At 42.5% G+C, this 27167-nt stretch overlaps 2 protein-coding genes across 3 annotated transcripts; one reads left to right on the forward strand and one right to left on the reverse strand.

Moving 5' to 3' along the window:
* The first annotated feature begins 706 nt into the window (after positions 1-706).
* crlf3 (cytokine receptor-like factor 3) lies at positions 707-14113 on the forward strand. The gene is made up of 9 exons (XM_084570447.1): positions 707-1140; positions 5444-5571; positions 9404-9611; positions 9800-9887; positions 10027-10204; positions 10537-10765; positions 10871-11009; positions 11129-11241; positions 11339-14113. Exons 2-9 carry the CDS (start codon positions 5455-5457, stop codon positions 11602-11604), a joined length of 1338 nt encoding a protein of 445 aa, XP_084426573.1. The 5' UTR covers positions 707-1140; positions 5444-5454; the 3' UTR covers positions 11605-14113.
* Positions 14114-16158: 2045 nt separating this feature from the next.
* On the reverse strand, positions 16159-25598 carry LOC311506806 (polycomb protein suz12-A-like). 2 transcript variants are annotated; one of them, XM_084570892.1, is made up of 16 exons: positions 24883-25598; positions 24303-24349; positions 24128-24192; positions 21930-21998; positions 21686-21735; positions 21497-21582; positions 21172-21418; positions 20823-20925; positions 20609-20714; positions 19937-20111; positions 19749-19837; positions 19262-19405; positions 18983-19140; positions 18697-18895; positions 18490-18569; positions 16159-18384 (listed from the first exon to the last, which is right to left on the reverse strand). In XM_084570892.1, the coding sequence occupies exons 1-16, from the start codon at positions 25052-25054 to the stop codon at positions 18000-18002; spliced, it is 2175 nt and encodes a 724-aa protein (XP_084427018.1). In that variant the 5' UTR covers positions 25055-25598; the 3' UTR covers positions 16159-17999. The 2 variants fall into 2 exon arrangements, with proteins under 2 accessions (XP_084427018.1, XP_084427017.1); XM_084570891.1 differs by having other exon boundaries at positions 18697-19140.
* Between the last annotated feature and the right edge of the window lie 1569 nt (positions 25599-27167).

The following is a 27167-nucleotide window of genomic DNA, read 5'->3' on the forward strand; positions in this document are numbered from 1 at the left end:
CGTGCGTAAAATAGGCTGCATCCGAATATGATATAAAGTCCAGTCGTGATATAGCAGATGCGCTTGTGAAAAGGCTCCTCCGGAATATGAATGGAAATCTAGATCACTCTGTCTGCTCCTACTCGGTGTGTCACTACCGGTGTATCGGATACCTTTCCAACTACAAATCCTGCAGGTCAAGTGCTAATCTGAGGGATTGTTCTCGTTTGCCCAGACGTGGATTCACGCATAGCTGCATCTCTGACATCAGCAGCAAGTTTGTCCCGCACAGCTCAGTCTGAGGTGCATGCAGCCTGCCCATGCACTAACAAATCAGCGGTGCGCAAAAACCAGCAACAAGACAGTCTTCTTCATTCAAACTGTTAGTCATTGAAGAAGAAAAACTGCGGTGTTTGTCTGCGCTTTCATACAACAGAAAGACTAATGATCTAGGCATTTTCTTGCAGACAGTTAAATATACGGTATTTTGAAGGAATTAACTGCAAATGTATTTCACAAAGTGCACCAAGTGTGTACAATGCAATAAAGACATTACAAAAACTTGACTGAAGGTGGTCAAGACGAACTCTGAAATAAAAGTGTATGCACTGCAAACCACTAGATGGCGACGTCTTTCTACGCAGATTGTTATCTCAACTATGACATGAGCAAGGAAATTAACTGCAAAATGAATTCATTGCACCCGTTTTTGTAGTCAGTCAGACGAGTAAAGAAATGAAAGAATGCTTAAACTTGGACCTTAAGGAATATTTGTTGGGTTTTTTTCTACTTTCTGGCGTTATATATGCAGCAAAACGCATCATTAGTTTGTGCTGTGACTTAAACTAACAGATATTTACGCAAGCCACTGGTTTTAAATAATTATAGTGGAGAATTGATCTGAAAAGAACTCATTTCATCAGTTTCACTTTGATTTGACGGACCGTTTAATTGGGGCGGGGACAAAAGGCATCCCCTCACGCCATTGGCTGACCCTCCTATCCGTCAAAACCACCTCGTCTATGATTGGCTGTCATCCTTAAAGCCTAGGAAGTGTCATTTTTGGACTTGAGCAAAACTTCAGCGATCATCGAGCGGCGGTGGCTTCGACCTGATTCATAACTTTCCGAACTAAATGGCCACCAGAAAGCAGTAAAACAGGTACGCATGGGAACTTTTCTCCACACACGAAGGGAGGCTTTTCAGTTATATCGATTAATTGTTGTTTTCTGTGGTCGTGAATGGGTGTGTTGTATTTGCTCCCTCAAGCATGTTCCGAATTTCATTGTCTTTTGACCACAACAAGCTAACCTCCAACTTTCCCTCCGTCATGTAACGTAGTTTTTAGAGGTTGACGAAAAACTCCACTGAAACGAGGCAATGTTATCATGCCAGCTAGCAAATAGTGCATTTCTGCACCACTTAAATCTCATCTTCATTACTTCATTACAGCCTCATTTGCATCAACAACTTTTTTTGCTAGTTCTTCTGCTCTTCTCATCATCTCCTTCCACCAAAAAATACACAGCAACAAAGATCATTTTAGTTTGCTATTTCCTGGATGAAGATGTTTAGTGAATATCTTAGGTGCCGAATTGTCTTGAACACATTGCTTATTTGAAAAAAACGCTAACATCTTTTATTTTGCTGTGTCTGAGTCGACTGACAGTAGCGCGAATTTAAAAATGTGAGATTTTATAACGGAGTGCGGGCGGGGTTCGCTCCGCACAGCAGATACGCTGAGATTATCGGGGGGCACGTGTATGTGCCTCACATTTGAGCATCTGAGCGTGACAATATGAGCTTGAATGATGCAATTATACTTTTCACACATTGCTGAAATTCTTAAAGAAGAGCAGGGCAGCCACCACGACTGGTAGGCGTGGGTTTAACTCGAAGATAACTGCAAAATACGGAAGTTGTTGTGAGCGTGTTTAGGCATGTCCGATGTCTCCTGTTGTCTCCTTCAGTCAGTGGTTTGCTCTAATAATAATAATAATGTGGGTTTGAACTTGAGTGCCTGTCATAACTCTGCTGTTAGTCAGAGCATGTGCAGCATGCTGGAGGGAGTTGCACCCAGGTTCGTTTTACTTATTTCTGTTTATATTCACTGAAAGATAAATTGATATCAAAAATAAACTGCGAGGTTAAGTGCAGTCTGTGTTATTACAATTATAAAGAGGGTACGGTTTGTTTCCACTGATACAGCATGTTAATGTTATGGGGGCTTTTCTTTTTGAAGACTTGCAGGACTTGGTAGCGTCTCTGCATTTTTAGACGGCACATTTTTCTGTAAACAGTCTGTCAGACCTGGGGAAGCAGGACAGTAGGCCATCAGGTTGACCTAAATACTCTGAAAAGCTGCTGGAGTCTCTGACTGCACATTTACACCAAGATCATGAGTAAAATAAAGACAGGAGCAAGAAGGAGACTTTTCTGTTCGTTTGTTTCTAGCTGCAGACGTATCGTATAAACAGGGAGATTTTTCACCAGACTGACGTTTGCTTGGCCGAGAGCCCGGCGTTCAGTCTTTAGTGGGTTTTGGAGAGAAAGAGGGAGGATTATGAACCGCGGGATTACAGAGATGGGAGCACCGTTTTTCGTGGATGTAAAGCAAAATGTGGGCAGCTGTTGCACAGCCCGGAGTTCGGGAGGAATTTTGTCGGGAGAAAGAAAAGAAGTGTGAGAGAGGGGAGGACAATTGTCAGCAGTGGGTGTTGTTTATGTCAAAGTGAGCGAGCAAGTGCATGCCTGCATAATTGGGCAGCTCCACATTTGCATTCATGTGTGCATAAACACAAACACTGGAGTTTATTTGTTGTGTGTGATCTATGTGACTATTTGAATGATTAATTTATTGTTTTAAGTAATTGAAAAGCCAAAGAATATATCTTGAAGACATTTTATCCAAGTAGCTTCTCTAAATGACAGATTCTGGAGAGTTTATGTTTTTTATGAGGAACATCTGTTGGCGTTTTACTACCCAACAATACTTGTAGAATTTGTTGGCGGTGGTACTCTAATGACCAATTAATGGCCAGAAACTCCAGATTCAAGGCGTGAGTGGGGATGAAACCTTTTGGGAGATGTTAGGTCTGTGTTGCAAGCTGATGACGGCTTCTTTTACTCCTCTTTCAAACCATCTGTCCTCTCAAATGATCAATTATCCATTAATGAAAACTGTTTCTGTCGTCTGCCTGGAGATGTCACAAAAACTAGTAGCAGCAGGAAGCTGTTTTTAACTAGTTTCATCAACAGAGACAAAATGCACCTGTCAAGAACAGATCACGTTGTTTCCTGTTTAATTGATCAACTAGAAGAACAATGGTGAAAGGAGACGTTCAGCTTTGGCAGCAGTCAGCTGTTTGCCTCTGCTTCCAGTGTTGGTGCTAAGTTACACTGGACATGGATATAAATCATTTCTGATACACAGAGATGAAACTGATATTCTTCCCGGACGAGGGCTGAAACAATTAATTGTTCAATTCATTGGATGACGAAGTGAAAACCATTCAAGCAAACATTTATTGATTGGCGTCATGTGTTCTATTTCCAATATGAGGGCAAATTTATCCTCTGAGCGTATTGATTGCATTGTATTGATGTACAGTAGGCTCTATTGGCTGTTGCAGCTGACAGATTACTCAGCGGTATTCAGGACAGGATGCTGAAACTTTGGGATTTGGGTTTATTCATTTGTTCTCACAGATCGTCACCTATCCTCAGAATTCTCTCCTGCATAGTTTGGCTTTTAAAAGCTGATAATGACTGTATAGATTACAAGATGGTTATGTTCTGGATTTACCTGGTGTTACCGTAGTGTAATGCAAGACGTTGCCCTGGACCGCATGTGATACTGTATGTGGGAGAGGCATTAGCAGCTAGTCAGCGACTACTTCCTCTTTAGATGCTGTAAAGGAAGTTTGGCCGACCACAGCCGAGAGCCAGGTAGTGTCATGAGTTTCATCTTTGAGGAGGGCGAAGCCGAGCGAAAAGAGACTAATTTGATACGACACCTAGAGACTACAAAGCTGTGTCCCACAGTACTCACTTTTCATCAGACCTTTTTAGTGAAAGGTATCTGGATTAGGTGTCATTGATTTGTCGGTTAGATGACAGGAAATGAATCTGCTATTAATTATATAAATACATGGATCTTTTGTACACCAAACAAGTATCCAAAATCTCATAAGTGATAATTCAGTTTCTGGCCTGAGAAAAGGCAATTTAATATGTCACCTTAACCTTTTGGTAAATATGTAGATAGAATAAACTGACTTTGAAAATTATCAGTTGGAGCTGAAGGCCCTCTCGATTATTTTAACCTCTGACAGGAAGATATTCTGGTTAGCGTCAGAGGAAATTGATCTAATTTTAGTTTCAGTTTGTCTATAGAGAGTGCCATTCTGGTTGTTATCCTCCATTTTGAAACCTTTTCAGGCTGTGTAATCTATCAAAACAACTATTCTGGTTTATCAAATATATTGTCAGAAGGCTGTGAACTATCTTAAACGTTGAGCAGCAGTCTAATACAGTTGTATATGTGACTGCAGTGACGTGGACTCTGAGGTTAGAGCTGATAGAGCTGCTGTTTTTAAAACTAGATGAACTCTTTGTTCCACGCTATCAGGTCTCCTGTGCAGTTTTGACATTAACACGCAGCCAAAATAACCAAATACAGCCAAGCACTGCTGATTTACTGATTTTGTTTAATTAATAAACGCTAAGGTCACAGGAAGAAGCTGATTAAACAGTCTATAACAAATGTTAAATGTTGGTGTATGGTGGGGTCAGTGCGGCATGATGTGCATTGTACATAAAGGTCATCATCCATCAGAAATAAGAAGTTGTGCATAAACTGGGGGGAGGTTGGTAGCCTGGTATAAATAGGAAGTGGTTTTCTAGTTGCCACATATCCTCTATCAGTCAGAATGCGCTGCATGTTGCTTTTCTAGTGGAGGATGCAGATTTTTCAGCTTTCCCACAGCAGTGTCAGCAGAGATCATCATCAGTTAGTCTGGTGATTATTTTCTGTTCAGTAATCAATGTCTTGGTAATTGATTTTCAAGAACAATGACTCGTTCTAAAAGTTCCAGATGTTTACATTTGTGGGAAACGAGAACTTCTGTGTCTTAATCTTTTGGCTTTAAATCGTTTGTGAATAACTGGGAAACTATTATATCGTATAATTAGTTGTGGTCATGAATGCTATCACATTTAATATCATGTTTATGTAAATTGTTTAATGTCTTTTATTATCAGACTGTTTTTATGTCTGCAGTAGGATTTTAATATTTCCACACAGTTAAAATGATGATTTGACATCTTTTGGGATTTGAGATTTCTGTCTCACAACCGTAAATCTGACATAGATTTTGGATTCATTTTAGACTGTATGATTTGTTCTAATACATTTGTCTGGTTCTGAGTTGTGTTCAGTAAATATTCCTCTCTCGTTTGTCAGGAGGCAGGAGGATGTCTGTGGAGGTGGACTTGTTGCTGCAGGAGGCGAAAGAAAGCATCGAGGCGGCCCAGAACTACCGCAGTGAACTCCAGCAGCGCCTGCATGGACTCAACCAAGCTCGCAAACAGGTACTGAAGCCCGTTGGCACTTTTACTTACTTAAAATCCACCAATCGAGCTAAACAGCTGTTTATAAAGCACTCAGGCTCATGTTACTCCTGCCAGCGTTGACCTCTTCTTGATAGGCTATACATTTAATCCCCTGAGTGCCGTCTTAGTCTGCATCCCCTCTCCCGATTGAACCGGGCCAAGGGAATGTGAACTGTGACAGCCACCGACCCGACAAAATCCCAGGACACTCTCTTCTCCCCCTCTCTCTGCTATCTCTTCCTTCCCCCTGCTGTCTAGATTTCCCCCGTTCAGTTAGTCACAGTAAACAATGCTGCTATTTCCTGTTGCTATGAACGACATTACGCCTTAGACAAGAGGCGAAAGAAGAAATTTTTGCTCAAGAGCATTCACGTTTTACACCTTGTAGCATACTGGTCAGCAGCAGCCTCACTGTGGGAAGTTCAGTCGGTCAGTGTGTTGATCTGACACTTTAGTCCAGAGAGAAACATCTCGACACATTAGATGGACTGGTCATTGATGAAATCCATGCAAATTCTACCATCAAAGAAAAACAAAGGCCGACTCTGATTTAGCCTCACCTCACCTGAGTTTGGCCCATAAAGCTGTATTTACAACTTCAGCGTAGACTACAGCCAACAGCAAGCTAGCACATACAGTATGTTCTGTGTTTTCATGAGAGAAAATATCCGTCCATACGAGCAGGTGACAGTAGTCTGTATTTGCCATTCACAAAGAGAAAATGATTTTTATTTTGATTTTGGAGTGTGGATATATGAACCGTCCTGCAGAGCTGGCCTCATATTGAGTTCAGTTTCTTGATGCCAGATGGTCATGTTTTTGTGGTAGTGTTGGTTTACTGATCAGCAAAGCAGAGTCCTCTTTCTCACCAATACGCTCCGTCATGGTTCAACATGCACAGTCAGTTGAAAAGCCGCTGACAGGGCTTATGTCGACAGCGCAGGACACACCGCAGAAACTTCACTGTCACCGACAGCCTGACACTGGCTGACATTGACCAATCTTCAGTTTAGTGTGTCACGACCCTTGTGATGAGTGATGAAAGTAGTACATGTGATGCGTCTGCTCTGAGACAACAGTGCAGAGGATGGACTGAAATCTGGTTCTTTTGAGCCGCTCTGATTATACGCAGCGAACATGTAAAACGCAACCGACATCATCCATAGGGAGAAAGTCGTCATCGTCTCTCCCTTCCAGAAACATTCGCCGCTGAGTCAGGATCAGCTGAATCCGTATTCGCACTCCTGCTGGAAGCGCACATGAACCATTTCAAAGCAACCTCAACATTTGTAAAACGGTCGGACAACTACCTCTGAGTTCTCTCGTCTGCTCTGATGCCGTGAGTTCTGAGAGTCTGCAGTAGATACCACTGTTAAATATGGAAGTTAATGTGAGGCTACATCCAGCAGCTTATCTTAATTTATGGTTTTATCTGTTCAGACACTTTCTAATAAAGACCCACAAACTTACAGCTCTACAGTTTATATAGCCTTGATAAATACTATGTAAATTAACAAAATGTGTGTGACAGATATTGGCGCTCACACACTGCAGCCTGTGTGTCTGTATTTACAACTTGTATTAACATATCTTCTTGTTATCTTAAATGTCCCCTCAGTTTGAACCAAATTTGTGAGGTTGGCTGACTTACAGTATTTTTGCAAGAATGCAGCTGTATTGGCTCTTTTTTGTCTCCCTAGCTACGTCAACATTGCCGTCACTACCTGCAGCTTCTGTCAGGTGACCATTTAACTCTCCGAACCCACTAAACCACCTCCATATGTGGTCAAACTGATCCGACTACATTCCAATCTCTATTGAATTTACACGGACAGATCGCATATTAATGTGTAAATGAGATATTGTTTTTTTTTTCCCCCTGTTTGTTTAGCTGAGACTCCCTCCACCCAAACCCAGCTGTTCCCTCGTACATTATCTTGGATCGAGTGTGTGATGAGGTTTTTTTTATTTTTTTTCCCATGACCCCCCTCTTTCCCACAGATGAGATGGCTCTCCACCAGATATCAGGAATCCAGGAAACACACACACACACACATACGACCACAGTGAGAACAAGAAAGGAGACAATGCTATCACTGCAGCATCTAAAAAGGAGGATCCCAAACATTTGCTGAAGCTCTATTTCTGCTCATCCTGATGTCAAATCATTCAAACGTGTTTCATAACGTCTGGTCGTATTTTTAGTCCCTGCTATTATTTTAAAAACTCCAAAATATTGATTATTCATCATCTGTGTCATACTGATAATCGCCAGGAAGTGATGCATCACCTCCCATGGAAAAACTCCACGCACGCACACTTGCACAAAGATCAGCGTGTGTTTTGGCAAAAGCCGAGTGTGTTTCCACTTTTACAGTCACAGCGTCCCTGCTTTATCAGTGCTACAGTTGTCAATCAGCCTTCCGTTTCCTGCTGTCTCTCTGTATATTCATTGTGAAATCTTTGGGTCTAAGTGTGCGTTGCAAAGAGGAACTGAAACATGACCTCTGCTGCAGCAAGCTTCCTGACAAGCTACAAGCTACTGTGGATGTGTACTAGTGGTAGCTGTGGTGGCGTTACAGTAGTATATTGTGTGTAAAGGTGGCTTTCTGGTAAATTAAAAACCAGCATGGAAATGCTTCATCTTTTGAGGGGCTTTAAGTTGCTAGAGGGATGTTACGGTCCTAGGTGGCACTAGGGGAATTTAGAGCTAGTGGCACAAGTGGCACAAATTAATAATCCTAGTGTATATAATCAAGGTTACCTACGTGTGGATGGAGTAGAGGGTAGCCCAAACTCACCTATAGTCCATACCTCCCACCACTACAGGACTGCACAAATCACACATCTAATACTTAATGCAGATTACATTATTAGTTGCTTTTTCCTCCTGTTGCTATCTGGTTAGAGCCCTGCATTTTAATAATTGTGTGGCGTTTTTTTCCCCCCAAAAAATATGCGTCTTTTATAATCATACATGCACTCTTATTCATGCTGATGGCAGCAGTACATAATGTAAAAGGACAATGCATGCTACACTCTATTTCTTACTCTTTCAACTCTAAAGACTCACCAACACAGACGTTCCCATTGCACACATATACAAGCACAAAACACCACAAACATTACAATGTTACTACTAACAGTGTATGTTTACTAAACAGTTAAAGTTTCCACTTGCAGTACATCTTCTGTTTGGTCATAACACAATGTTGTAGGAGTAGCTGGAGGTATAAAAGTAGTGCTGTGGAAGAAGCAGTTGTAGTCTGTGTCACGTTTGCATTGACTGTATGTAGCACAGTGGGACGAGGAGAAACCGCATTTCACATGTTTCACGTGAATGTTTTCATTTACATTTTCATTGTGCAATAGACGTGACTTGGATGTCTTGTTGCAGTTAACGGGGGTTGTCATTTTGAACGTCGTCGTGTTGAGCGCAGGAAGTTGTGGAAGTGAAGTACGAGTGTGACAAATTTCTGTCTCAGAGCGTCATGCATGTCTTTCATTGTTAACAGGAGCCCGGTCTAAAGCAGCGTGTAGACAGGATGCTCATGGGTTGTGGTCGAATTCTCTATAGTTAATATTTTTAAAATAAGCTTTTTTGTGCTGAGGTAACAACTACTGCAGTATCAGTTAGTAAATATTAATAGAATATGAATATGAATAACCATAAACATGAAGATAAACACTTACATAGATGGTAATTTAGTGAAGAAACCTCACCTTGTTTGGGTGTCTGAAACTAACAGGGCCCTAGTCCTTCACAGGCTCACATCCTCACCTCTTTCTTCCTCTTTCCTCTGCCCCTCAGGTTCGAGGCAGCTCTAGTCAGGCTCGCGAGGCCCTCCGGAGGCACTTTGGGGAGCTGCAGACAGCCGCGAGTAGGTTGCTGGCAGAGCGACTGACCACGCTGCTGGCTGAAGTGGACGTCATCGAGGCCGACAGCATCAAGCCGCTGGATGACTGTCAGAGCCTCATTGAGCACGGGGTGGGCCAGGCTGATGAGCTGCTGAGAGAGGGTGAGTTCAATGGATGAAAAAGAAGGACAGGAGCATTTCAGCTTTTACTGATGCTGCTTTGACATCTTTTTGGACTAAACAGTTACTACTACCGAATACTCTTCCTAATGACAGAATGAAAACTGTCATGTAGTTGTGTTCCTGCCTTCTGTTCAGATCAGATAACGTGGTACAATCTGTGTGTACAGGAGAAGCAGCTCTGCGTTGTGGTCTTGGAGAGAAGGAAGACAAACTGGGCAGTTTTACAAAGAAGGCCATGCACATCCAGCTGGACAGGTGGGACTGGCACAAGAGGAATGACTACAAGCGTTTCTAATCACTGGGCAAAACAAACCACCTGTTTTGTGTAACAGTTTTCCATGCCTGTGTAGTTATTTCTGTCTAAATCCTTCCTGTTTGTTGTGTGTTTTTCCAGCTTACCAGAGGTACCAGCGCTGGTGGATGTTCCATGTGTTTCAGCCCAGGTAGATGACTCCCTGCTGGGTCTGCTGAGGGACCGGGTGTCCCGCCACGGAGCTGTCTCCTCCCACCCACCTGTCCAGATAGACGAGCTGCAGGAGAGGCCGGGCAGCATCCTGGTCCGCTGGTGTAAGGTCAGCAATGGAAAAGGAAACAAAGCATGTCATGTGTGTTTTGGTGTTTGCAAGTCAGCTGTGTCGCACACATTAAGCAAACTCGTCTGGTAACAAATCAAAAGCCACTAAATGTCGATTCCTAAGTAAATTGAAGTCTGGACTTTGTTGTCAGTCCTAGAACCTAATTTAGACCCTGGTGGAAATGCAGATTTTTGATTGAGAATATAATTAAAAGGTTCTCATTCCGTTAAAGAAAGTTCTACCTGCACCTAAATGCATGCAGAATTGAACTGAACTTGTTTTGGAAAAGTCCATTTTCAATGTAGGTGTTAATATCATTTGTCCATCAGGTGGACGAGGACTTTGCAGCAGCAGACTATCGGCTGCAGTACCGGCGGTCTGGCAGCGGGGGGAGCCAGTATGAGGACGCCTACATCGGTCGGGACAGTGAGTTCTTGGTTCTCCACCTGGACCCTCACAATGATTACCTATTCAGGGTCTGCGCCCGCGGGGAGGGTCGCACCGAGTGGAGCCCCTGGAGCATCCCGCAGACGGGATACACCACGCTGGCGCCACACGGTATGCACCGACACGACTGCAGACCTCCAAATATTGTGTCTTGTATATTTACACAGTCTTAATGAACCGTGTGTTGAACTGTGTGTTTGTTTCCTCACCGTGCAGAGTGGCGTTCAGGGACTGATGGCTACATCCTGAGCAGCAGGAAAAACATTGCCCTGCGTAACGACACCTCCCAGTCTCGCTGCCCGATCCTCTACTCCAGTGCCCCCACATACTTCTGCGGCCAGACGCTGACCTTCAAGTACGCTCAGCCGCGGACACGCACACCCTTCTCACTTTTCTCCTGGCGTCCTAATTGAAACGTCGTGGAAATTCAGAGTAATATACCTGTTGTTATTTGTGTTTGATGTGCCCGTATAGGATCACTGCAGCAGGTCAGATGGATCGGAGGGACTGTCTGGGCGTGTGCATCGACAGTGAGAAGGGGGAGGAGCCGCTTCAGAGAGACCAGGCTGTCTGCATTTCCACCAATGGTGAGCTGACACAGACAGGTTGAGTCTCAAAACACTTTCATTTACACAAAGATTAAATCCTTAAATAACGGTTGTGTTTCGACGTTTCTCGTCTCAGGTGCCGTATTCGTCAACGGCAAGGAGATGACCAACAAGCTGCCTGACATCACTGTCGGCTCTGCCGTGACCTTTGACATGGAGGTGGTGAACCTGTTCCCCATCAGCAACAATAACCTGAGCGAGGGCTGCAACTTCAAGCTGAGGGTGACGATTGGCTCAGGGAACCGGGAGGTGGTGTTCGACTGGCTGGTGGACCAGGCGGTGGACTGCCTCTTCTTCGGCTGCTCTTTCGTCCACTCTGGCTGGAAAGTGCTGGTGTTTTAAGCGCTCCTGGATCCTCCAGTCAGCTGGAGCTCAGACCTCCGCCATCTTGAGTTCAAACATTTCTCCTCGACTCCTTTTCCCCTCTCTCTTGTGAGACTGTTACAGGGAGGCTGCAAAGTCTGGAAAATAAGGAAAGATCGCTCATTTCTCTCCAGAACTGAATCAACGTGACAGCCGCCGACGTCGTTCCTATCAGCAGTTGCACACAACATTTGTCAGTATTTGCAACCTGGACAGCCTGTCATTGATTTCCAGACATTTAAAATTCCTCTGACGTTAGGACATTATTGATCTGGAAAACTATCAGCTGACATCAGCAGGTTAGCAGTTATGATTCAGCTTATTCGTCACAACAGCGACTTGTTTGTTCGGTTCAAATGGCACAGATGCAGCTTGTTTACATGCACTTGAATCAATGAATTTGCCACCTATAGTTAGAGTATGCCCAACGCCAACCCTGTTTCTTGCGTGTAAACATGTTGACTCTCTGGAGAAAATGATGAGTCCGACTCTTTGTAAACCCTATCAGTGACACAGCTCTGCTCTTCCTCAGTCTTTAGGGAGCTGTGTTGTTGGAGGAGTGATGTTTGTATTCATGACAGCTTGTTGCCTCTTAGTTTGTGTTGTTTTAGGCCTTTTACAAGGTTGGTCTTTGTTTACAGCTTTGTTTTTTTTATTATTTGGCCGCGGGGAGGAGTTTTCATCGACTTTTTATCTATGCATCGTCTTAATTTAACTAGCCACAGTAGCAGGAGGGCACCTTGTAGAAGAGGAGGGGACACACTGCAAAGGCACGTTAAAATCTGCTGTTGAACCTTTTTCATTTTTTAATCTTAAGAAAAACCATCACTGTGAAAGTCGCACTCTCCCTTTGACTTTTCAACGCAGTAGTTTTTAAGGGCACAGTTCCAAAAAACACAAGTGTTCTCCGTCTGTCTACAGTTCAAGAGTGAATCCGCTGAATCTGAGATCTAAATACGTCTGCAGATGTAGTGTCCGAACCCCACAGGCTGCTCAGCTTTTATTTTATTTATAGTTGCTTTGACTTCCTGCCTTTTAGCTTCCACCGTTCCTCTTTTGCATGTCATTATTTCAACGTTAAAAAGTGTTTCAGCATGGTGCTTATTTATTTTAATTCAGGTATAATATTTTAATCATCATCATGCGTCATCACGTGCATCCGATATGTCAGATTTCGGTGCAGACACACGGAGCTCCATGCTGGAGAAATGAGCTTTGTTTTTGGTCAAACTGTAGCTTTAACTCAATTAAGCTTTTTTTTGTTTGTTTGTTTGTTTGTTTTTAGTTTGTTAAGCTTCCTGCAGTGACAATCTTAACAGTATTCACAACAACTGTAGTGTTAGTGGGAGGAGGAGAGGTCGAACTTTAAGAGCAAAAATATAGGAATGATTATTGATAAATGTGATAGGAGACATTTACTCTAACAGCCTCTAAGCCTTGGTCAGGATGATAGAATGATAGATTAAGAAGAGAATTAAAAAGACGTGTTTGGCATGAAATACAGCAGAAAATCCCAGCTCTAACTTTGGCCGTTAACTCGTTTTAATTAATCAAGATGTTTTGTTGACCATTTCTCTGGAACATATCAGAATCTCATCTTGATTTAAATCACATTTTGATAACGTCTGCTGCCTCAGCTTCAGTCCTGTTTCCGTCTGATTTTACATTCCTGCCTTTAATCTCTGTCTTGTCAGCATCACAGCACCATGATCGAGGCTTAAATTGACATTTGTGTCTATCTGTGTTGAATATAGAGTCAGACGTAACAAATCTGCTAATTTCTACTAAAATGAGAGCTGGAAAATATTTCTGTTTCACATATCAACATCTCCAGGGTGGCTGCAGGGAGGAGTCGTTCAAAGTTTCTGAGCAAACAGGGTAGAAGTGATATGACAAACATAATCTCTTAAAAACATTTCTGCTTTTAGAAAGTCTGGATGAGCAATAGGTCCATAATTCAACAGAGGGAACGCCTTCTACTTTTTTACGTGTTGCTTTTGTTTTAGACTTTCACCATCACCCAGTCATTTGCCGTGCTTTTATTTTCTTTAAAGAAACACGTCTGGGCCAGTTTCAACTTCAGCTCCTCTTCTATCAGTTTATCATTCTGAGCAACAGGTCGGCACATTTCTGTTTCTTGTTTTTCCGCTGAACTGAAGTCAGTGTTTGGTCCTCATTCAGGACAGTGGGACCCAAGATACGGGTCCAGCTGATGGTACAAATGTCCTGAAACCAGTGAAAGAGTGAAAACTGGTGCCTGAAGCAACAGTTTGTGTTTCAGTGTCTTGACAGTCACAACAGTGACGCCTGCTGGTCAAATGTTTGCATTGCATTTGTGTTCACTGCTGGCATCCTTCACGTTTCGTTCAATAAAGTCACATCGTGAGCCTCATGGAGGAAATGGTCCTGCTACAGTTCTTCACTCGGCCCTCTCTGGTTTTAAGAAAGACACATTTACTGCCAGACTTTGTGCTTAACATAAATTTAGATTCTTAACGAAGTCAGTATGTTTAATCCAACATGTCTAATGTCATTTCAGAAAATAATGAATTAATAATGTGTTTTTATATATATATATATATATATATGAATTGTACTGTATATGAAAAAAGGTCAATGATGAAATATCTCAAACTTGCATTCTTCCCAGGTTGACATATCTATTTGCAGTCATTATACAAGATATTGTTAGATTAAACCCGCTAACCACATCCATCCATCAATGTAACATGCACTCAGCATCTTTGCTAATTAAATGTACGTACTTGAAAGACGTGCAGTACTTACGGCTCAGGTAGCCGGCAAAGGTTTGTACTCCGCTTTTGCGAAGAAGGCTTTCTTGCAGGTGTGGCCACAGTGAGGTCATGTATGGGAGAAAGTGAACAAATTGACCACTTGTAGGAACTTTACCAGAGTTTAGGATTTTAGTCACAATGGACACGTTCTATGGGATGCTGCGCTTTGAAGAGTTTACACAACACACTCAGGAGTGAACCGTTCAAAGAGCGCCATATCATTGTCATGATGCACAAGTGATGTCGCACGAGTGACGTGAATAAAAAGATTTGCAAATGGAGGGATTCATTCATAAACATCAAAGTTATAATAATCAAATATTATATACAGCGGGGGCGTCACCAACCATTACACACTGCGTTTATCTTCACCATGTTCAAAATAGTGTGACTAGCTGTCTCAAAGATTTTTGAGAACCTGTAAAGAAAATTTAAATCTGTATTTTCTAGTGGATGAACGCCAATTTCTTTCCCTTTATGCATTTCTGAATATATGGCAGGAGACTTTTGGCACCATTACATCTAAATATGAGCATAATACGAATTAGTAACTACGCTGCCTGGATTTGCTTGGATTTAACTAAGCAAACAGGTACAAGCCTCCTATTGGATAATTACTGCGTGGGTGATTATCTTTAATCTGGCAACAAGTTATGTAACTCCAACTGAACAATCAGTAAGTAACTTTTCATTCTTAAACAACCATGTCAAAAGACACATCCCATGGTCATGGAAAAGATGTTAGTCTGTTTGAGAAGGTTCAAATCATTGGCATGCATCAAGCAGAGAAAACATCTAAGGAGATTGAAGAAACTACTAAAATGGGGTTAAGAACTGTCCAACGCATTATTAAAAACTGGAAGGATAGTGGGGATTCAGCACATCAGGGTAAGAAGAGAGGCAGATGAAGTGATGCACCCATCATGCCTAGTGTCTACTGTACAAGCCTGTGGTGGCAGTGCTATGATCTGTGGTTGCTGCAGTTGCTCGGGTCTAGGTTCAGCAACATTATGTGCCCAAAGAATGAGGTCAGCTGACTACCTGAATATACTGAATGACCAGGTTATTCCATCAATGGATTTTTCTTCCCTCATGTCACAGACATATTCCAAGATGACAATGTCAGGATTCATCAGGCTCAAATTGTGAAAGAGTGGCTCAGGGAGCATGAGACATCATTTTCACACATGGATTGGCCACCACAGAGTCCAGACCTTAACCCCATTGAGAATCTTTGGGATGTGCTGGAGAAGGCTTTGTGCAGTGGTCAGACTCTCCCATCATCAATACAAGATCTTGGTGAAAAATGAATGTAATACTGGATGGAAATAAATCTGGTGACATTACAGAAGCTTATCAAAACAATGACACAGTGAATGCGTGTTGTAATCAAAGCTAAAGGCGGTCCAACGAAATATTAGGATGTGTGACGCCTTTTTTTTTTTTTTTTTTTTGGCCAGGCAGTGTATTTTAAAAATATGAACATAGACTTTATATTTTAGGACGTGGTGGGCGGTAAAACAGCCAGGTCAAACTCTTCCTGTAAAGAATTGAAAATAAAATGTTAAATAATGCAGGAATGTCGATAACACAATTATATGTGAGTTTTGATGTTCGAATGGTAATCTGGTTTAATTTCAGGAGAAGACCTGAGTCAGTAAATGTGCTCCAAGTGTATTTTTTTGTACATGCTAATAGATGAAATAACACACACAGAAATATACCACGCCACGACGTCGACATTACAAAATTGTTCTTTTAATAGAAAACCATTGTGACTCGCTTTAAAACGTTCATACTGTCAAGCTGGTTTTACATTATTGTTGAAGAAAAGTCCTGTTTTCTTGACATGGCTCCTCCCATCTTGTGCAAAATGCTGCTGGTCTTGTGACTGAATAAAAACAAACAACAACAACCCTTAATATCTTCCGCGGGCTCTACTGAAACCTAAAAGTGCTCTCACATCAACTCAGAGCTGAACGCGAAACGCCTCTGAAATCCTGCAGTGAACCAGATTTCCGCAGGCTGGATGTGTCGCCATCAGACTTCTGTAAAGCTTTTTAAAAAAAAAAAAAAAAAAAGAGCGTGGCAAAATGATTTCTGCGTCAGTGCCAGCCCTAACAGCTGGCAGCACGTGGTGGCTCATCCTGCATACAGTCTGGAGCAGTGAAACCTAAACTGTAAGGCAGCATCAGCCTTTCTTTACAGTAGACACTAAACAAGTGTGAATGAATCCCCTTTGGTCTGTAAACTAAGAAACTAACAAACCCTCTTGGATGGTGTTCAGGTTTCCAAACAACCATATTCCAAAGATAATGTTTTTACACCTAGTCCCGCAGTCCCTACAGGCTTATGTACATAGCAGATGAGTTGGCCCTGCAACGACACCGGGAAAAAGAAACCGAAAAATTAAACAAAAATGGCAGCACCTCGTTGGACTTCAGTTCAAGTCGTGCACCATTTTCTGACAACACGTGAGCTGCTTCTCTAAACATCTGTATTCATTAATGACGAGTCAGTTCACAATTCAGTGGATCACGTTAATATAAATGGTGATCAGCAGAGCGGGGCTCCGTGTGACAGGAAAAAGCACTGTAGGAATAGTCTCGCGTTTGCAAGTTGCGGCGGCAGTAAAGGCGTATCAAAATGACCACCGAGTGTTTCCGAGGAATAAAAACGTCGAGCACCAGGAGTAGAAACACCGTTCTGAAGAGTGTGTGTGTGCGCAGGAGAGTCACAAGTTCTGAGGTCGCAGCAGAGTTCAGGCGGAGAGAAACTGAAGTGGATCGGACCGTTGAGGTAAAGAGCAGGAAACGTTTGTGCTGAAAAAAAAAAAAAAAAAAGACCCGGAACACCTGATCGGAGGCGTGTGATCCTTGTGCATGTTACAAAAAAAGAAAGAAAGAAGAAACCTTTGGTGGAGCCGAACGAGCCGAGAAGCTCACTGATTGACGCTTCACACTGAGGAAGACTAAAATGATGCCATTTGATGTTTGCTGACTGAACCGTGGTGTAAACACAAAATGAAGTACATGTTAAATTCAAAGCAACATTAGATTAAATATTGAGCGTGACAGACGTTTCCAGAGGGAAACTAACAGGCGTGTAGAACACAAAGTGTGATTAATCCGCCACTGAAAGTAGTTCCAAAAATGTCCAGACTAAAGACGGGATTTGTTTTGTGTTCACTTCATAGTTTTGTGGTTAATTAAGAAGGTGTGGTAGAAACAGTGGAGCTTGCAGCGCCTACAGAATCAGAACACACACTACGGAGAGATTCAAAGCTTCAAGTGTTCGACTTAAACGGGTTATGACATTATAAAACTTGCATGATTAAAAGTCCATCTTGCTTCTTGTGTAACCTGCCTTAGAAAACTTTATCCCTGCAATAACCTGTGTGTGTGTGGGTGTGTGTGTGTGTGTGTTTAACACCTGTTTGTCACTTTTTTTTTTACATTTTGGCCTGAGGCCTAAGTTTTTCCATTTCATGCCTTGTTGTGGGATCTTCGTGGATCTCTGATTGTTGTTTTAAAACCAAGCCACATCCGGATAGTTTCTGCTTGGCGTGCAGCTGTTCTGTCACAGCCCCTCCTGCTGGTTTCCATTTTCTGGGCAGCCGTTGATATTCTCATCACTACAGGCTTTATACTCGGAAGGGTCGGGATCTGGATCCGGGTCCGGCTCCGGCTGGGACTCCACGGCTGTCTCCCAGTCCTCTTCCTCCTCCTCCTCCTCCTCCTCCTCCTCGTCCTCCCTGTCCGTGTCTCTCTGCGCGGCCTGCTTCTGGAGGAGGCGCAGTCCGGCCATGGCCTGGTCGATGGTCAGCGTGCTGATCAGGTTGTAGTCGTGCATGCTGATCAGGTGCAGCAGGAAGTTGCGGCACAGCTTGTGCTTGACGATGAAAGCGCCGTGGTTCTCGGCGAACACCAGGCAGGCGTCGTTCATCTGGTTGTCCGCTATGAAGCTGGAAGGAGGACGGAAAAGTCAGTATGACAACATGTTTACATCCACAGAACAGAGAGGGGATCAACATTTCAGCTATGATTTCCCAGTCTTGCTGATTACTCACCCGTATTTCATGACGTGCAGGTTCCACAGCTTCATGATCTCCTTTTCTCCCTCATTGACGTCAGTGAAGTCCTCAATTTGCTGCAGTGAGAGCAGAAGAGTCAGTGTTTAGACAGGATCTGGCTTTAATTTATCTTAACATAGTTGAAATCCTGTCATAAAAGACTCAGTTCTCCCATTTAAATGTGCTCATTGAGCTGTAGGTAACCTTGATAGTCTTTTCTTTCAGCCAGTCGGGGTCTCTTTCATCCTCACTGTCCACCTCCATCTCCTGAGGCCTCAGCGGCACGCAGCAGTCGCTGTGGAAGTAAAGGCGGTTGTGTCCACTGATTTGCGTCCTCTGTTGCTCCCGTTCGCCGTCCTCCGGCTCCAGAAACTCAGACAGACTTGGCTTCGTCCTCTTTGGTCTGGAAGACAAGATGTTAAGTTCATCTTCAGAAATTCTTGGAATAATTCTTGGGTATAAATAAATAAAAGTGAAACGTTGGTGGTACCGGCAGACAAGAAGGTGGGTGACAGCGGTTCTCTTGACGGGGCCATTCCTGCTGAAGGCGAAGCCCGGCTGGTTATGGATGTCCTGAGGGTTTCCTGCATACGAACCATCGTAACATTCGTTGATGGACACCTCGATCTTCGCTCCTTTGGGATGGGGCTGCCAAAGAACACACACGTTGATAAAGATACAGCATTAAATTGACAAAAACTAGTGTTCCAGTTCCATCTCATTATGTACGTGAGCATCCTCCTCCGCAAAGCCGGTGTGTCGGTCTCACCACGTAGTTGAAGATGAAGCGGGAGTGGGACAGCTTGAGGTGTTTGAGCAGACTGTACAGCTTCCTGCAGTTGAGGGTACACCAGGGACAGTGGAGGTCATCTCTGGCCTCGGTCTGCTGCCGTGTGTTGTTGTTGTATTGGAACTGGACAGAGAAACAGTGAATGTGAGGGCCGGGGTTTGATCAATGTTCTGGCTTAAGCAAAACATATCACCAACTGGTTTGGTTTGAGCACGATCAGAACTTTAAACTCAGGAAAGATCAAAGTGCAGGAAAACTCTCATATTGACTTAACACGATGATAGTGACTAATATGTTAAGATGCCTGAATGTTCTGAGCTCTATTTTGTTTGAGATAAGGCCTTCAGAGAAATATCTGGTGAACTCTCTTTGACTGGATGATGTGGTTGATAAGCTTGCGATAGGATCACAGTACAGATTCTGGCAGATGAAGGTAAGCAGAGCAGACATCGGGCGAGACTCTGACCTGGTAGAAGATTCGAAGTTTCTGCCGCGGCTCTGCTAAGATTAGTTCTCTTCTGGTTTGAGCGTCTGAATTCATGGATTCTTTAACAGCTGCAGCACAGAGGAGGAACAAAAAAAAAAAACAGCGTCACTTATGTTTAATAAAGCTAATCAATACCTCTGTACTAGACCGTGCAGTTTGTTGCTCACCCAGTGTGTGTGAGGCTCTCAGGGTGCTGGGTCTGGGGTCCTGGTTAGTCTCAGAGTTGCGGGTAGCCAGAGGTTTAGCCACCGGCGCGGTGGAGCAGTCGGAGGAGTCGCTGGTCCAGCGCAGGGTGAACTGCAGGGTTGGACCCTGAGAGAAACTCTCGAATGGAGGCAAACGCTGCAGAACAAGAAATACAGTCATTGCATGTATGAAATTATCTTTCGGCATTCCTGGTTAATTGCTGGATAATTAAAAGAGCTCAAAATTGAAAGTTCAGCTTGAAGGCCATGTCAGATGGTTCTGTAGACGAGAACAGAGTTATGTAAACCGAGTTACCAGTGGATCAAGTATAAGTACTCCGAGTTTGTGTCTGAGTTTGATAATGGTTTTAGCACCAAGATACAAAAATTATGTGGCACGAAGTTGTTAACCTTTATTTGACTGTTTCAAAATAAGAGGCAGACTACGCAGGTTGAAAAATCATCGTGGACCCAGATTCCACTGATCGAACGCTCACACTTCATCTCAACCTTTTCCTCTATGCATCAAGTACCTGCTCAGTTTAGTGCAGATATCCATCACTGTAATTTATACATGGATACGTATGATTTAATTCTGTGGTACTCCGGTCAATGTGGACTCTTCTGGTTTTGTTTTCATTTACAAACACACACCTTTCCGTCCAGGATGGTCTCCCAGGTTGCCCTCTTCTTATTAACAGGACACTCCTCCATCTCTTGCATGGACACCTCATACTCCCCATCTAACAGCTGCAGGCGTCTGCACGCAAGCACATGACAACAATCTTCTCACTTTCTGCTACACAAAGGCTGCGACAACAGTTTTGGCGTCAGTAATTGACACTCTGCGCTTGCGAGTGTGTTTCACCTGTTTTTATCAAAGACAGTCATCTGAGCCACAAATGTGGTTTCTCCCTCCTCCCTGAGAGAGGAGCTCCTCCTCTTCCTGCTGACTACTTCCTCCGAGAAATCTGAAACAGACGAAAGAACATGAACTTCTCCAGAAGACTCGTGTCAGATTTTAAAAATCTAATCAGTGTTTCCCTGCTCAGGAAAGAGCCACCGTCATTGTAGGAAACATTCAGAGAAAGACAAGACAATTACAGGAAGTATTGCAGGAAGGCCTTATTTTAGCAGTTCAAGGCAGAAATGAGGATCAGAATTTTAAAAATGAAATAATTCCTGGTGTTTCCAGCAGCCCGTTTTTCTCTGCTCACCTCTGCCGTGGTGATTCTCTCCATTAGTCAGGCCGTTGATCTGCGTTCGAGGACATCCAGGCATTGATACTCTGAAGAGCAGAGAGTAAGACTTGACCATGTGAGAGTTGCTGGGTTCAAATTCACTGCTGGGAACAAGCAGGGAGGAAAAGGAGCCCGTCTTTGCTTGGACTCCAGGACTCGTGTCTGGGTTCAAAGGAACCTGCTTCTTCCCTGTAGGGACCTGCTTCACCGGACAGCTGACATCCTAGACACAAGAATTTTTATTTACACCTGGAAATCGTACAAAATGTCACCTAAATCTTCACGTCAGCGCTGCACGCACCTTCCTCTTCTTGTGGCAGACTTTGACCAGCAGCACCTCCAGAGATACAGAGTTCTGCTCATTCTCACTGTCCTGAGATGGTTTCCCTGAACACACCAAAACAAGATTTCCTGTCAACGAAAAGTCAATGGAAAGGCCAACAATGGCCGACAAAAACCAGAGAAAGACAGCAATGAAGGACAAACCTACCAGCTTTATGAAAGAAGCCAGTGAACGTAAGCTGCAGATTAGAAGACAAGCTGTAGAAAAAAAACCCCAAAAAACAGCTTTTCATTTTGCAGTTACGTTTGATCAAATATGTATGTACTGTGATGTTACGGAGCCACAAACTTTGAACAGCGGTTACAAATAGTAGGGTTGTTTTTGAACTCGACACCGGAGACACGCGCTTAATGCTTTGGAGAAACTTAAAAAGAGAGACTGAACGGTTTACCTGTGAGTCTCCTGTTCACCTCTCATCTTTTCCACTTTGAAGAGCAGATTGTCAACCTTGGAGCTTTTCCTGCACAGACACAGGCAAGCGGCAACAGTTAGCAATAATGCAACAGAAACTCATTTCATCTGAAGATTCACAGCTTAATCGTATCTGCTTCAAAAATAATTCATGACAGGCGGTGTGGGTCCTGTTACACTTGCCTGGGATGCCTTAAATACGACACACCAGAAAGTAAAGTTCGAAACCAGCGACAAAAACCGTTAGTAATAAGTAAGTAATTGACGACTTTGTTTGTTCAGATGATTTCAGCACAAGCATTTTAACATGTTTTTGTGAATTTGTGAATGTTTTCCACCAAGGCTGGAGCAGGCGAAGCGTCTTCCAGGTAAAACTGCTTGAAACAAAGCGTCAGCGGCCCAGTAAAATGCAGTGCCTGCTCCACAGCGATCATCAGGTATGATTTGAATTAATTACTTTGAGCCAATATGAGTCAGCCGTATCACTTCATGGAGGTGGAGTTTCCATTTGTTTGTGTTGTTTAGGTGACGCATTCTGGCAAAGCGGTCAGTTACAGTCAGCATCAGCATCGCACATGTGCCGTTTGTGTGCTCAACTGAAATTTAAACGAAAGCTCGGCCACCTGGTTCAAATCTCAGCGCGCTCGCTGGATTTCGGAGCGCACACACCAGTACACAGAGTCTGGTGACCTCATATAAATTTCTCCAGCTTCAACCTGAGCAGGACTCTAATGAGCCAAAGTAACTGAAAACACCTGTGGGGCCCAGAAAACAACCTTTACTTCTTTTAGGCTTTATTCGGACAGACGTTTTTAAATCTTCTCCAGAGGAAAACAATCGATTCTGGATGTGACATTGACTGGAATCCTTTTATGTTAATTTGCTCGCGGGCACAAACATAAAAGCTATCCCAGAAACATTAGAGCCTTCGCAACCATTCTGAAAATAGAACTTTCTACGAGGTAACACAAGAGAGCTCAGACATTTTGATTGCAGAACCAATTTAGGTCAAAGAGACTGAAAAATTGGCTGGACACACTGCATAGCCACCTCTTTGCAGAAAGCCCTGCAGCAACACTAGTTCAGGGCAGCAACAGCATTTAAACACATATCAAATCCACTTCCTTTCAGTTTCTATAATTTACGCTTCTGCTCTGCGCACACAGTTAATAACTTGCATGCCCTGTGCCCATCACCTCGAATCACAAGCTGCCTTTTATGTGACTGAAACGCACAAACTGAAACGAGCCATGCAGCGGAGGACACGTCACCTGGCTCGCAACCTCCCCTTCAAATCAGGAGTGCACATGATCTAACGGCTGCCATTTTTAGTCGCCAGCTCAGTCCAGAGCAGTGAGCAACAATTACTGTACGTTGAGATGAAAAGTACAAAAGGCCTGAGGAGCACACATTAAAATAAGGACCGGGGGGGAATAAATTACTTGGTGCATTTTAATGGGGACTGCAAAAATGATAAACTTTCATGATGAAAGTGACTGAAAATACAAGAAATTTTAACTTTTCATGTAAGTTAAAAACCAATGAAGCAAGTCTAAAAACTGACATGAACATTTCCGCTGTAATGTAGCAGCAATTCAATAGACTACCCTCTTTTCTTTTGCATGTAAATACGTCTGTTGCTTGTTATCATTGTCAAACTTTCAATTCCAAGACAACAACTGTGAACGTACTCTCTAAAAGCTAATTTTTTTGCCAATACTCAACCCGGACTTTTAAACAAGCACGCACGTCAGTCTTTTTAACACTAAATAAACTGCAGAGGCTGCTACGTTTCATCCATGCGATACTCCCTCTGTACTTTAACACACCCCTTCGGTGCAGACTGAACCACAAGCAGGCCCACGTGTATCACTAGGATCTTTTTTTTTTTTTCTTCTTCTTCTTCTTCTTTTTTTTTTGTTGCAGCGCCTGTATGCAAAGCAGCTTAACTGAAAACGCTTCTCCTATCACAGCTTTAACTGATCTAGCTGCTCCACACCTACAGCAGCCCGCATGTCGGTTAGCTTTCAGAGAACAGTTGACCTGCTTTCTAAGAGACGGACCGAAATGGAAAGACACACTTTCCTTTTATCCATAAACACCAGATCCCTAGAAGAATTACTTAAAAAAAAATAAAAAAATAAAATAACAATAGGCTTGATTAAAAGGCGTTTTTACCTCTTCATGTTATTCCTTGAGTTTCTGTGGGACATATAGGTGAGTGTCCTGTGCAAGAATATGGGCTGAAAAATAAAGCGATATTGTTACAGCTTGATGACAAGAGGCACAGATATGTTTGCTCTCATATGGAGAATGGGAGAATGAATCATTTCAAAGTAAGGCAACAACTCACAGCTATCAAGTTTCTCGTGCGGAGGAACCTGTAGATTTGGGTTGGTTCTGCAAATCACATCATCAGGACATCATCATCATCATAATCATTCATGTCTGTTTGTCAGCGTCATGTTTACTGTTCGACTGCTACTGAATGATTTAAACCATCATTTTTCCATTTTTGACAATTTTAAAAACGTATTAAAATATAAAAGATAGATGGGTAACAATCCTGTATTGCTGCAGTGTTTGAGAGACTTTCAAACACATGGCTGAACAGCAGAAACAGACTACGATCTTTTAACCTTGACTGAAACCACCACTCGACCTGCACTACAGCAAGTTACAAGATAAAAATAACCTACGAGGGCCCTGCAACACGTGTAGTTTAACAGTAAATGGACAATAAACGTGGCTTAAATCAAAGTACACAGTGCTGACATGTATGATGTTAATGCTGTGTGGAGTAGGTCAGCTCTCCTTCTGTAAAATGATCTGTTCCTCATCTCGTCTTTCACATTGCTACTTACAGCTTCCTGTGTCCTTAAATTAAACTATGATATATTTTAATAAGCCACTTGATGACAGCAGGAACTCACTCTCGAAGGCCTGCAGGAACAACTCGTGGTCGGCTTGAATAAGTTGCATGTTGGGCTTCTTGGCTGTGGCCATCACAGCAGAGGACGACTGGTAGGACCCATTGGCTTTTCCTCCAGAACCAAACCCCACCGAGTGGCTTCCTCCTGATGAGCTATGCTTATGTGGAGCCATTGCCAATACTTAAGTCAAAGGCAAAATAAACTGTCCCACCAGAAAATGTGGAGGTGGTGTAAGGAAAAAAAAAAGAAAAAAAAAAAAAGATATTCAGGTCCTCTTCCTTTGTCAAAACAAAAGAGCAGCGCTGGCAGAAAACCGCTTAGGAGAAACACTAAAGAGTCCTCATTTTAAAAACGGATTGTGGAAGTTTCGCTCTTCCGTATTAAACATTAGCGAAACTACGATCTAACCTCGCCATTTGGGGACCGATTTAACAGTTACTGGATCGGCGACCAGGCTTGAAATGCGCGAAACAAGAGAACAGCCTCCGGCAAGCTGACGCTAGCTAACTTCCTTAGCCGGCTAGCAACAACTCCGGGCTAACCGGCTAGCATTGTCCCGCAGTTTGACTTCACTAATCAAGAACTCAAAAGCTGTTGCCAAACGACAACCGATCACGCATTGAAATGACAAGCTTTCGCCAACTTAGGTGCCATAGCACCACCAAAACTCACATTATTCCTCGCCTAGCGCCTGTTCGTAAGTTAGGTTATCGGTACTGGCAAGCGTCACAAAATAAAACGGACGATATCCGGTCCGTATTTTCTATATAAACTACAAGTAATATTTTTAAATGGTTAAAACGTGTGTTTATGTGATAATGACACAAATACTGGAATCCGATTTACGCTTCAATGGGAATACAGTTTATTAAACAAATTACTTCTAAAATAAATTACAATCCTCTGTTGAGTACTTTTATTTTGAAGGAAAAACAAATGATTTCCGCCTTTTTTGACCTAGCTTCTAGGACTTGAAAATGTACGTTGCGGCTTTCGCGATGATTTGTGTTGAAAGATCCCGCCTTCTAACTCCTCTACCCAATCACCGCGCTTGTTGGTGAAACCCTGAGCTCCTATTGGTTGGAATATTGTCTCATTCTATGAATTGGAAGCAGGAGGTGGAGACAGGGGGCACATTTGCCGCCTGCAGTCTGGCCAGATAAAACTCTTACCAACTGTTACTAAAATTACATTAAACATTTAAATTTAAATTCATTATTATTATGTTGTTTAGCATAACAAATACTATTTTTTTTTCTTTACCCCTCAAGACAAATAAAACAAAAATAACTAAATAATTGCCACTGATTACAATTTATACTTTTGAGCGTCAAGTAGTGTTAATAATAAGTTATATATGAATTAAGCATCACTTTTAACAACAATAAATGCATATTCATGTATTATAATATCGAATTTGTTTTGGTTATTTGTCATTATGCCATAAATACATGTGGCACACATATCCTTTCATAAATTAAGACATGGATTTATTTATTGCCCACATTTCAGGAGCACATTCTCTTATTCTTACAAATAAAAAATTAAGAATTTCTTATAGTATACAGATTCCTAAAAATATTCTTAATTGTCAAGGATAATATGCGGAGTCCCGGTATAGTTAAGTGAGGTTTAACATGGCAGTCATGTGTGCAGCACTGCCGGCAGATGACTGAACTACTGACCCAAAAACATAATGAGGACTAAAATAGCTCCTGGGCACAGAGTACTTAAACGTACGCTCTGGTGATATATCTTCGTCTGTGTTACTAGCTGTAACAGTGAACAGAGTTAAGTAAGGAAATCACAGAAGGTATGATGTGGAATCTGGTACGGACTTGATTTACATAGCAAAACAAGTGTCTAAACAAACTGACCTTATCTTCTAATAAGTTATATAATGTCTTCTATTTTTGTCAAATTTTGACGTTATACTGCACACTCTCAATTGACTTATCCTAAGTCACGTAAAAAAAAAAGTACATACAAAGTAACATACAGATATCTAGATTTAAAAAGACTCATTAATCATGTCGCTGAACAAATAGGTAAGAATTAAAAAAGAAAAAAGGACAGTCTGAACTGAAATTATGGTTATTATCCAAACATTTTCCCTTTAATAGTAGCCATAGTTTGCAGAGTTAAAATAAACAGTAGTGTGTACAGTACACTGGTAATGACACCCAGAGAGTGAAGAGGTACAGTAGTGAAAATAACCTATGAGTACGTGATTAAATCATTTGATCAATTTTAAATACACGACACAGACTGGAAATGCATTCATG

Source organism: Chelon labrosus (genome assembly GCF_963514085.1).
Source record: "Chelon labrosus genome assembly, chromosome: 21".
Classification (NCBI taxonomy): Eukaryota; Metazoa; Chordata; class Actinopteri; order Mugiliformes; family Mugilidae; genus Chelon; species Chelon labrosus.

Excerpts from the sequence above, each read along its gene's own strand:
- LOC311506806 (XM_084570891.1), bottom strand. The coding sequence starts at position 25,054 with ATGGCTCCACATAAGCATAGCTCATCAGGAGGAAGCCACTCGGTGGGG. Across the intron at positions 21,999-24,127 it reads TCAAGGAATAACATGAAGAG|GAAAAGCTCCAAGGTTGACA; the intron begins GTAAAAACGCCT and ends GTGTCTGTGCAG. Across the intron at positions 18,385-18,489 it reads CTGCACGTCATGAAATACGG|CTTCATAGCGGACAACCAGA; the intron begins GTGAGTAATCAG and ends TCCTCCTTCCAG.
- crlf3 (XM_084570447.1), top strand. The coding sequence starts at position 5,455 with ATGTCTGTGGAGGTGGACTTGTTGCTGCAGGAGGCGAAAGAAAGCATC. Across the intron at positions 5,572-9,403 it reads TCAACCAAGCTCGCAAACAG|GTTCGAGGCAGCTCTAGTCA; the intron begins GTACTGAAGCCC and ends TCTGCCCCTCAG. Across the intron at positions 11,010-11,128 it reads GGCCAGACGCTGACCTTCAA|GATCACTGCAGCAGGTCAGA; the intron begins GTACGCTCAGCC and ends GTGCCCGTATAG.